Source organism: Canis lupus, chromosome 30 (assembly GCF_048164855.1).
Source record: "Canis lupus baileyi chromosome 30, mCanLup2.hap1, whole genome shotgun sequence".
Lineage (NCBI taxonomy): Eukaryota > Metazoa > Chordata > Mammalia > Carnivora > Canidae > Canis > Canis lupus.
Window position 1 is genome coordinate 39,258,822 of NC_132867.1, and position 12,216 is coordinate 39,271,037.

The 12,216-nt window shown below is 49.2% G+C and overlaps 1 protein-coding gene across 2 annotated transcripts in view; it reads left to right on the forward strand.

Moving 5' to 3' along the window:
• Positions 1 to 12,216, forward strand: part of MX2 (MX dynamin like GTPase 2) — a 32,595-nt gene that overhangs the window by 12,639 nt on the left and 7,740 nt on the right. For both annotated transcript variants that reach the window (XM_072807045.1, XM_072807044.1), the window contains exons 5-8: positions 1,979 to 2,133; positions 2,305 to 2,443; positions 6,652 to 6,850; positions 10,034 to 10,112. In XM_072807045.1, coding sequence (XP_072663146.1) covers positions 1,979 to 2,133; positions 2,305 to 2,443; positions 6,652 to 6,850; positions 10,034 to 10,112 — 572 coding nt within the window. The remainder of the gene's footprint in view (positions 1 to 1,978; positions 2,134 to 2,304; positions 2,444 to 6,651; positions 6,851 to 10,033; positions 10,113 to 12,216) is intronic.

Genomic DNA, 12,216 nt, shown 5'->3' on the forward strand with positions numbered 1-12,216 from the left:
ACTGCCCCCTCCTGCGGGAAGTGCCCCCCGCAGGACTCCCTGCTGTCCTGGTCACCGCTGTCCCGCTGTCCCGAGGCCCTGCTCTGGAGAGCATAAAAGCGCATTATTAAGCCAGGAGCAGGCCTTTCGGAATGCGGGGTGGGGTGGGGGGTCCTGTGACTGGTAACAAACACAGCTTGCGAGGGCGAGGCCTTCCCGTCACTCCCCGGAGCTCAGCTCCCCGAGAATCCCATGTCCCAGGGCCTCAGATGGCTCAGCAGAGGGATCTCATCCAAAGGGCAGACATCCTGCCCCCAATTCCTGTGCTCACCCCTGAATGTAGATGACCACCCCCAGGGCTCTTGTAGCCCTGATACTCCAGGCCTCACTGCCTGTTCCACGGGGCTCTGGGGCTCACTCCAAGAAGTGGAGGAGGCAGGGAGGTGGTGAGGACAGAGGCCACCCTCGGGGACAAGGCCAGGGGACTGGGGAGCATTGTCCTTATGTCTCCATGCTCCCCCCCGAGTGGGTGACCAGCAACCCCTATGTCCTTGGCATGTGTGTCCCACAAATCCTGATATTCACCATCGAAACCTCCCCTCCCCTAGACCATCCATCTCAGTTCTGATTTCCCCAAGCCGTCTAGCCCCCGGCCCCTCGGTGTGGCCCCCGATCTGCAGCAGCAACACTGCCTGGGGGCTCATTGGCCCTGCAGTCTCCGGGAGACACCCCAGACCTGCCAGGTCAGGACCTGGACTTTAACCAGGCTCCCAGATGGGCCACACGCACGCGGAGTGCGAGAACCCGTGCCCAGAGCATGGCCACCTGCGTGACTGGGGGGCCCAGCGCAGTCATCCTGCAAGACCCCTCGGTTCAGAATCACTAAGAATTTCAAGACCGTGAAAGCAGATTAGTAAACCAGGAGGGGACCCTTCCGAACTCAGGGCTCCCCCGTGACCGCTCGGGCCCCATGTGCATGAAGCAGGGGCTGGCTCTGAGGTGTGTGCCCAAGACATCTTAGCTGGTCCCTGTCGTGGTTGTGAAGTTGACAGCCTGTGGGAAGACTCCAGCGTCCCTACAGGGGGCTGCTCCCAGGAAGGGGCAAGATACCCTTGGTGTGTCTGGTGGCCGCTACCTGCCCGAGGGACGTCACTGTGAGTGACAGGCAAGCCAGGTGCATGCACAGCAGGGCACCTGGGGAGTGATGGGGGGAGTGGGGCGGGGGAGACATGCTCAGCTCTGCCTCCATGTCCTCCTTCCGGCCTTGGGATGTGCTCTGCGAAGCCCTGGGGTGGAGATCTCCAGGATCCCCATCTGCATGTCACTTCTTGGCACACTGAGCCTCGGCTTGCAGGGGTGCTGGAAGCTCCCCGTCGATGGCACTGAGGGGCCCTCTTTGCTGACACTTGAGTTTTCATTACAACTGTGTGTGCCTTCGGACATCGGACCCAGGGACCCTGTCCACCCATTGGCCACGCTCTGGGAGGGCGGAAACCGTCCTCTTGCACAAGCAGAGCTCGAGGCCAGCTCAAAAAGAAAAATTTGTTCTGTCTTTGAACCCTATTACCTCTACGGGGGTGCTTGGTGTCCTCAGGACAGGTGAGCTTCCCCCAGGGTAAGCCACGCCAGAGAAAGCAGGCGGCGGTCACGATGTACTTATTGCTGGTCACACGCCACGCCATCATTTCCACCCTATCTATCTTTAGGCGGAGGTCCCTATGTCCAGCCCCCATGCAGGGCTTCACCGTTTGGAGGGAAGAGTGGGGAAGAATTTGTGGAAATTATTAACACTCACAGGAAAATATTAAAAAGCATAAAGAGAGAGACTAGAACCCATCCGTATCCCGTTGTGAACATATTGGTATGTTTTCCTCCAGACTTTCAGGGAGGCTGATGTGTTCAATAGCCCCCGAAGTGGCCCCAGAGACCCCTACAACTGCTATTCCTCCGACAGGTCATTAACCTGGACTCTGGGTTTCCCCTCTCTTGGCCTCCACAGCTCAGAACATCATAGCTGGGCAGGGACTTGGCATCAGCCATGAGCTCATCAGTCTTGAGATCACCTCCCCTGAGGTCCCCGATCTGACCCTCATTGACCTCCCCGGCATCACCAGGGTGGCTGTGGGAAATCAGCCCCAGGACATCGGAGTGCAGGTAGGCCTTCTGGAACTTGGGAATGGGCCAAGCTGAAGATGGGGAGACTTCTGGGTCTTCGTGGGGAGCCCCGGGGGCTTTGGACTGCCTCCCTTGTGGTGTTGGTTGACCGGAGACGTACGCACTCTTCCTTTGTGTCGTTTGGTTTTTGTTGTTGTTTTTTGGTATCAGATCAAGGCACTCATCAAGAATTACATCCAGAAGCAAGAGACGATCAACCTGGTGGTGGTCCCCTGCAACGTGGACATCGCCACCACGGAGGCGCTGAGCATGGCTCAGGAGGTGGACCCCAATGGAGACAGGACCATAGGTAAGAAGACAGAACCAAGCTTCCAGAGGATGGGAGGGAGGGGGAGCCTTCTTATATATTTAGAAGGTCCTAGAATGTAGCACTATTAGAGGCAAGTGCTGTTCCCAGCAGGAGCTCCGTGGGCTCAGGGTGCATTCACACACCACGGGTGGGTATCTCCACCCACAGCCAGGGTTAGATGCATGGCCAGAATTTGGAGGTTCTCCACCCTCCTTCCTCTCGTCCCCCGTTTGCATTCACAAACCATTCCGGATGTGGGGCAAGAACTGCCTTATCTGTTTCCCACAACGGTTGGGAAAGGAGAAAGAGCCTGGCCCACCAGCTCCGCCATTCCGCAGGTAAGGTTGTTGCCACCTGACGTGGAAAAGACCTTCCTACAGACCTCAGTGGACATTCTACTGGGCTGATGTTGGGGTGCCGGAGTCTGCAGGATTTGTATTCAAGCAGAACTCTTCGCGGGGAGCTAGGTTCTCTTAAATTTCTTTTAAAAAAAAAAAAAAAGTCACCCTAGAAGGCATTACAGGGAACTCGGTTTAAGAGTGCGCACTGTCTGGGGTTCGAATCCTTAATCTAGCACCTACTGGCTGTGTATCCTTGGGTAATATATTTAACCTCTCCTGGCCTCACTGTCTTCATCCATGAAATGGGACTAACAGTCCTAAGTGCTGGGTGGTTGGGAGGACTCCATGAAGATGGTACTCAGGTCTGGGCACGTAGAGTTTTCTCAGCAACTGATAGCTGCTATTTCTTTATTAGTGATATTATCACTCAGCATCACTTCTTCACCGATCATCCCGCCTACCCAGAGAGCTGACCCTCCTGCAGATTTGCAGGTCATTCCCCTGACTAAACGCATACTCGGCTTATAATTGCCTTTCCTGCGCCTTCCCAAATAAAGGCCTGGTTTTCCAGTAAGGTTGGAAATGAATATGAGGGGCACACACCTCATGAATAATGTTTCACTCTACGCTAGACCACGCTTGTGCCCCGTTCTCTGTCAACTTCTCCAAGCATCACCAACACACCGCACCAGAGAGAACACTCAGGCTTTGGGTCACCCCGGTCATTGTAGGGCCCACGCTCTTTGTCCTCTCTCAATCCTAGGTCAGGAGGGATGGCTCACCGATGGCCACGGTAGGTAACATCATCGGTTTAGTAGGGTCAGCTAGCTGGATATTAGTATCTTTACAGGAGGGCGGCGACTGGGAGTTAGTGGATGAATGCGGAGTTTCAGTTCTGCAAGAAGAAAACCAATCCTGGCAGAGGGGGTTGCACAACAATGAGTAACTGGATGCCACTGAACTGTTCCCTTTCAAATGGCCCAAACGGTCGCTTTGATGTTACGCGGACTTTGCCACAATTTTTAAAGAGTTGTTTAAAAACAGGATAACTGAAGGTGGAGTGAAGGAGGAAGCATCCTATTCTCATTAGTTGAGTTGTTCTCCTGCCCCCACGCGTTAGGTGTATTTTGCCACAATTTTTTAAAAAGAGAGCCGAATGACTATCTATACCGTACTTCCAAAGGGTGAAAACAGAACAAGTGTGACCACCACCGTAGCAGTGGTTTACATGACACCAAGCTTCGGGAAGGACTGTGAGCCAGGATGTTCGCAGGTGGTCCGCGAGGCGGGTCCTCCACCTTCCACTGCTAAGTGCACATTGTCTACTCGGCCCACTCCAGTGGGACTCCTGTGGCCACCATGGCACACAGGTGGCATTTGTTAAGGTCACCGATGCCCTCCATGCCAACAAACCTGCCGTCGCTCCTCAGTCCCCATCTTTCTCCACCTCGGACACGGTCAGACGGCTCACCACTGCTTCCTTCTTGCCATCTCTCCATCCTTCGCCTTAACGCACAGCCTCTTGGCTTCAGGGTCACGACGCGTGCTCCGTCTCCTCCTTCACCGGCCACTGGACGTCACATTCTTAGTCTTGTCCGGGTGTCTCTTCATTTCTCTGACCTCGAAATATCGGAAACCCAAAACTTGCTTCGGAGATCTCCCCTCTATCACACGTGCTCCTTAGGCGAGCTGATCCGGCCACGGCTTTGAGTCCGTCTGTATGCTGGCAACTCCCAGATCTAAATTTGTGACCCTTACCTTTCCCTAGGCTTGATGTCTCCACTTGGATGTCTATTAAATGTCTCCAGGGTAATGTGACCACAACACAACCCCCGATACCCCGCGCTTCCTCAATTCATCTCTCTCCCATGGCTTCTCCACCTCACTCACAGCACCACACCTGCCAGTTCTAGAGCCAAGTCTGACTCACACGTGACTCCTCCTTCCCCCGCTTCCATGGCTAATTCAGCTGGAGTCCTGGTGACTGTCTCCAAAACTAATACCAAGTCTGTCCACTGCTCTCCATCTGCATAGTCACCACTAGACCAGGCCCCCATCATCTCTTGCCTGGGCGACTCACACCTCTTCCTATAGTCTCCAGGCACTCACCTTGCCCACAGTGCACCCTCCACTGGTTTTTAAATAGGTAAACAAAGTCAGGCCCCTCCTCTGCTTCTACACTAATGTTACCACCTCACATCCATAAACCATAAACCCAAAGCCTTCCGTGACCTGGCTCCCTATGCCTCTCTGATCGTGGTTGTCATCGCTTCTGCTTTGCCCACTGGTCTCCATTGTAGCTGTCGTCTCCAGGGCCTGGACTGCTCTTTCTGCATCCTCGCAGGGCTGGCTCCTTCCTCTCCTGCAGATCTCAGCTTGCCTTGTCCACCCAACCCAACACTGCACCATGCCCCCCTGCCTGCGCTCGTTGACCAACACATGACTGGATTTTAACTCTCTGCCTAGCACTTCTCAATATCAGATACTTTCTCTTTGTTTCTTGTATATTACTGGACTAATTTATGTGGCTTTTACCCACTAGAAGGTGAGAGGATAGCCACGAAATTAGAGACTTGCAGTCTTGTTCACTGCCACTTTCTCAATACCTAAAGCAGTGTACTGAATAAGCATTTTTAAAATTCAATAGGAATATGTAATCTACTCAGGAAAGAGTTTAAAAAGAAGAAAACTAAGGCATCTAAAAGTTATTGACAGTGCCTTTCTCCATGGCCCAGGAGTTGGGACCCTAGGTGATGCTCATGTGCGGAGGCTGTCGATGGAGGCATGAGATTTTCCCTGCTTGAGTTCTTGGCTTCAAACTGAGACACTGGGTGAGAAGACCCCCTGACTCCAGAGAGGGGGAGAACTCATTGCAAGCCTCACTCTTTATTATCTGCCTAGTTTATCTCAGAATATAGTTCAGCGATCTAGGCTTTCCTGAATGACCGCTGGCTCCAAGGAGGGGTCCTCTCCTCTACTGATGGAAGGTTGCAGGTGCAGGTTCAGAGACCTGTCGGCTCCTGTGGGAACACGACGGTCTGTGTGCACACAAATCTTTTAATGAACGTAAGCTATGCTCTTAATGACAACCTTTGGTAATAGGAAGGCAAAACAGAAAGAGAGAGAGAGAGAGAGAGAGAGAGAGAAGTTCAACTGCTTGGGTGCCAGGAAGGTTTCAGGAAATGAGAGACCAGATGGCCAGACTTAACCACAAATCAAAAACAAGGACAAAGATAGTAGAAGATGACATTAGATTTCCACCCTAAACAGACAAAAAAAAAAAAAAAAAAAACCCAAAAAAAAAACAAAACAAAACAAAAAACACAACGTAGTGGCAATCTGACACCTCCAGAACACAAATAGAAATAGATACTCAGAATTCAAAGCTTTCAATCCAATCTAAGTGGGAGGGTGTGGGGACAGATGGGAGAGACGGAGGCAGAGAAGACGATGTCCGAGGAGACACCCACCCACACGAAGAGGGCAGAGTGAGTCTGTGACAGGACACGCTAGAGGGGGACACAGACACCCCCCACCCTGTACAGCAGGGGATGAGCTGCTGCGGGGAATAAGGTGGAGCCGCTAAGTTCTGAGGCCGCATGCCACCAGGTGTCTGGCACCCAGACACGTTTGTTCAATAGGTTATATGAGGAAATGGTTGGGTTGAGCGAGTGGGAGAGCAAATAAAGACGCAGATCCGAGGGATGGCCGTGGAACGCACGAATGCGGTTTCAGGCACGGGGCCATCAGAGCTCCAGAGGGCTCCACGGGTCTTGGCCGAAGAAGGATCCCAGAGCCTGGCAGCGTTCAAGCACATCTGAGGACCAGACTGACCTTTGCCACTGTCTTTGGCTTCTCACGTCACAGGAGTCCTGACCAAACCAGATCTAGTGGACAGGGGCACCGAAAAGACCGTGGTGAACGTGGCGCAGAACCTCACATACCATCTCCAGAAGGGCTACATGATAGTGAGGTGCCGGGGCCAGGAGGAGATCACAAACCAGCTGAGTCTGGCCGAGGCAACCGAGAAGGAAAGGATGTTCTTCCAAACACATCCGTATTTCAGGTGAGCTTCTTTAGGACAATCCCAGGACGGCCGTCCAGAACCGGCCACGTGGCTGCCAAGTTACAGAGAGAAGCGTGTGCAATTTCTGTGTCCACCTTGACTCTGGGGCGGGGACCAAGAATTTGTGTCTCTGTCAGGTCCCTAGTCGAGCCCAGTGTTGCTGGGGCAGGGACCCACACTCAGAGCATCCCCCACCCCCAAGGTCCCTGGGAAAGCGAAGTCCTGGACAAGAAAGCGCATCGACGTGCTTTTATGCTCGTGCTTCGAATGTAAATCCTTGAGTTCCCACGTGTCGGGACTCAGCCCTCGCATGACAAGCCCTCCGAGCAGCGCTCCTGTGGCATCCTCGCTGACTCGTGTACATCAACACCCTGCAGCCAGACCTCCTGGTGTATGGATGGCCCTGGCCAAGCTCCTGAACCTCCTGTGCCCTTAAAATCGGTTGTTCACGGATTCGGAACATGACTCTTTGTAAAGCCCTTAGAACAGTGCCCGCTGCTTACTAAGCGCCATGTGCATTTTTTAAAATTTGATTTTAAAATGTTCTTGTGGCAAGAACGCTTAACCTCTCAACATATTTTTTAAGTGCACAGTTGCATCTTGTTGACTACGGGCACCATGTTGGCCAGCAACCTCTAGAACTTATTCATCCTGCACAACTGAAATATTGCCCCTGGCGATGAGCAAGTCCCTATTTCCTATTTCCCCTCCCCCAAGCCCTGGCCACCACCATCCCACTCTCTGGTTCTAGGAGTTTGGCTAGTGTAGACAGATCATGTAAGCACCATCAGACAGTATTTGCCCTTCTGTGACTGGCTTATTTTACTCCACGTAATATTTTCAAGATTCTTGCCTGTTGTAGCCGATGTCAGAATGTCCTGCTTGTGTGTATTTTCTTTATCCTTTCATCCACCCGTGGACACTTAGGTGGTTTCCACATCTTGTGAATGGCGCTGTAACACACGTCGGGGTGCTAATAGCTCTTTGAGATCTTGATTTCAGATATTTTGGATAAATACCCAGAAGTGGGATTGCTGGATCATATGGAAGTTCCATATTTCAATTTTTTGAGAAATGTCTACACTGCTTTCCACAGCGGCTCCACCATTTTTGCATTCCCATCAGCAGTGAACAAGGGCTCAAGTTTTTCCACGTCCTTGCTGACACTTGTGGGGTTTTTTTGATAACATTCATCCTAAGAGATGTGAAGTGGTGCTTTTGATTTGCATTCTCCAGATGACGAGTGGTGTTGGGCATTTTTTCATGTCCCTGTTGACCCTCTGGGTGTCTTCTTTGAAGAAACCTCTGTTCAAGTATTGAGTCATTTTTAATTGGGTTTTTAGGGTTTTATTGTTGTTGTCAATGTTGAATTGTGGGAGTTCTCTGTATATTTTGGAAACTGGCACCTTATCAGTTATACAGTTCACATGTACCTTCTCCCATTTTGGAGGTTGCTTTTCCCTTTGTTGGATGTCTCCATTGATCTGGAGAAGCTTTTTAGTTGATATAACCCACTTACCTGTTTTTGCTTTTGTTGATTGTATTTTTGGTGCCATATCCATGAAATCATTTCCAAGATCAGTATCATGAAGATTTTCCCCTGATGTTTTCTTCTAAGAGTTTTTTTTCCCCAAGACTTTATTTGAGAGAGAGAGAGAACATGAGAAGGGAGGAGAGGCAGAGAGAGAGAGGGATAAGCAGACTCCCCACTGAGTGTGGAGCCCAATGTGGGGCTCAATACCACAATCCTGAGATCATGATCTGGGCTGAAGTTAGGAGTCAGACACTCAACTGACTGAGCCAGCAAGGCACCCATCTTCTGAAAGTTTTACAATCTCAGATCTTAAATTCAAGTCTTTTTTTTTTTTTTTTTTTTTAGAGCTCATGTGTAAGTGCAAGCAGGGGAGGGGCAGAGGGAGAGGGAGAGAGAATCTTAAGCAGGCTCCATGCTCAGCACAGGGCTCAGTCCCACAACCCTGAGATCATGACTTGAGCTGAAATCAAGAAAGAGCCTGACGCCTAACTGACTGAGCCACCCAGGCACCTCCTACATTCAAGCCTTCAGTCACACTTTTGTGTAATAGTGTAACATATGGATCCAGTTGCATTCTTTTGCACGTGGCTGTCCAGTTATCCCATCATCATACAGCAAAGAGAGGTTTTCCCACCATCAAAGACCAGTTAACTGCATGTGTGAGGGTTTATTTCTGGGCTCACCGTCCTCTTCCATTGTTGGTCTGTATGTCTGTCTTTATGCGAGCACCATATGGTTTTAATTACGGTAGCTTTGTAATATATATATTTGAAATCAGGAAGTATAATGCCTCCAGCTTTTTTTTTTTTTTCCAGCTTTTTTCTTCTTCATCAAGATTGATTTGGCTATTCAGAAATAATTACTTGTTACAAGAAAGAAAATACTAGTTTGGGCAAGTCACTTATCCTCTATGAAGTGAAGTTTGTTTTGTTTTCCTGTAGGTAAAAAAACGCCTTACCCTGTGAGTTTATTGAGATGATAAAAAAGAAAAGAAATGTAACTCTCTAGCACCATGCTTGCTTAGGTTTGGGCTAAGCCATCATTAGCATTTGTATTTTTTTTTTTTTTTTTTTTTTTAGCACTTGTATTTCTAATGCACTACGTGGCTTTTCTGATGGCATGTGTCACTGCAGGGAGCTGATAAAGCCCAGAATAGGAAAAATGAGCATATAGGTTGTGGATCTTAGAAATAAAACAGTGAATTCTTTTTTTAGCAAAAGCGAATTTATTTGGCAATAACAGAGAGTTGCCATTTGCGGGGAACAAACTCTGGCAAAACCATAGGCAAGTCCAACAAAGGAGAGGAATGTTATTTTATGGAGAAGATGGAGGAAATCGGGCTCTTTTGAACTCGGTCCACGGGAGAAACGCAAGCGTTTATAGTGCTGATGGCTTTTCCTTGGCTGAATTGCAAGGGCGGTCGATTGCTTGCAGGAGAGGCAGTGCACCACATCCTTTCCTGCTGGGGTCTGTAGTTGATGCTTGTCCCCTGTTGAGTCTTCTGCTGGGCCCGGCAGTGACACTTCTTGGACAGTCGCGTGGCATGGGATCTCCCCCTCTGGCCTCCCGACTCTGTGTCAGCGAGGTCTCCCTGACAGTATCAAGACCAGCATCTTTCCTGAACGCCTGTGTCTCCTGTCTTGTCCCAGAGCTCTCCTGGAGGAAGGAAAGGCCACGGTGCCCTGTCTGGCGGAAAGACTTACCAAGGAGCTCATCTTGCACATCAATGTGAGTCAGCGGGTTGGATCGTGAGTCGTAAAAATGACAGCCTAGCCAAGTCCCTCCATCATGAGATGGCTGAGACACCCACTGAGCTGCCCACACACGCCACGAGACCAGCACATTCTGAAAACCAAATCACTCATGGGCAGAGGTTCCCAGTAGAGCTTCCAAAACCTGGAAGCAACCGCTGTGTGATGTTGAAGCCAATTGCTGAATCAGTCCATTTGGAGAAGTAGCAAGGGAAGGAGGGAAACTGTAAGCCGGTTTAGAAGGGTAAGAGGAATGAACACTGACTTAGCAAAGATATCCTTTTGCAATATATTGGTTAACACTTTGTTGACCTTGAAAATGAAATAGCCAGTTATTTTAGCAGCAGGTCAAACAAAAGCAAGGAATTCTTCTGAGCCAGGAAACACATACTCCCAACAGTGTTTGGTTGGAAGGGACCAGTGGTTCTCAAACTGCACACACAAGAGTCACCTGGAAAGCTTATTTAAATTCAGATTTCTGGGTCCCCATCCAAGTTTCTGAACCAGTAAATCTAGGGGGTGGGGGCAATGATTTTGCATTCCTAACTTCCCAGGTGATCCAGGGAACATACTCTGAGGAGCCCCAATTCCAGTGGAACCCTCTTAGTTTGCAGAAGAGGGCTTCAAAAGACATATCCCTGTCCAAAAGACAGCCTCATCTAATTGATAGAAACTTTGCTTTTACGAAGACACTGCATTTTGTTTTTTGTTTTACATATTTTTTAATTGGTGTTCAATTTGCCAACATATAGCATAACCCCCAGTGCTCATCCCATCAAGTGCCCCCCTCAGTGCCCGTCACCCAGTGACCCCACCCCCCGCTCACCTCCCTTTCCACCACCCCTTGTTCGTTTCCCACAGTTAGAAGTCTTCATGTTCTGTCTCCCTTTCTGATATTTCCCACTCATTTTCTCTCCTTTCCCCCCCCATTCCCTTTCACTATTTTTTATATTCCCCAAATGAATGAGACCATATAATGTTTGTCCTTCTCCGATTGACTTACTTCACTCAGCATAATACCCTCCAGTTCCATCCACATTGAAGCAAATGGTGGGTATTTGTCATTTCTAATAGCTGAGGAATATTCCATTGTATACATAGACCACAGCTTCTCTATCCACTCATCTTTCGATGGACACCGAGGCTCCTTCCACAGTTTGACTATTGTGGACATTACTGCTATGAACATTGGGGTGCAGGTGTCCCGGCGTTTCATTGCATCTGTATCTTTGGGGTAAATCCTCAGCAGTGCAATAGCTGGGTCATAGGGCAGGTCTATTTTTAACTCTTTGAGGAACCTCCACACAGTTTTCCAGAGTGGCTGCACCAGTTCACATTCCCACCAACAGTGTAAGAGGGTTCCCCTTTCTCTGCATCCTCTCCAACATTTGTGGTTTCCTGCCTTGTTAATTTTCCTCATTCTCACTGGTGTGAGGTGGGATCTCATTGTGGTTTTGATTTGTATTTCCCTGATGGCAAGTGATGCGGAACATTTTCTCATGTGCTTGTTGGCCGTGTCTGTGCCTTCCTCTGTGAGATTTCAAGACACTGCATTTTGATAACTATTTTTGGCAATATATTTATCAGCATTTACATATTTTACAGTAAAACTTTAATCTTACATCTGTAATATTTTTAAAGTGAATTTTTAAAATCCATAACGAGACCATTAGGATAATGATCATTTGAAATATCAGGGAAACATTTAGCATGTTAAAGGTTAAATGTTAAATCTGAAACTATAGATTCAAACTGCCTGAAAACAAACAAACAGACAAAAGCACCCTGAGACCTTATTACCTCCTGGTGTCATCCATCTTCATCAGCATTTTACCAGGCCTTGGAATGCTAATCCACAAACTGCCCCTAAACCCCAAGGCACTTGATGGGATGAGCACTGGGTGTTATACTATATGTTGGCAAATTGAATTTAAATTTTTAAAAATGTAAAAAACTAAAGTTTCTTGCAGGCTTTAAGAAAAACAAAACAAAATAAAAAACCCCAAGGCACTCCTCCTCCTGCCCAGCTGGCTGCAGTGACCTCATTCACCGAAGTGGAAGCTGGGGTCGCTGGTCACCCA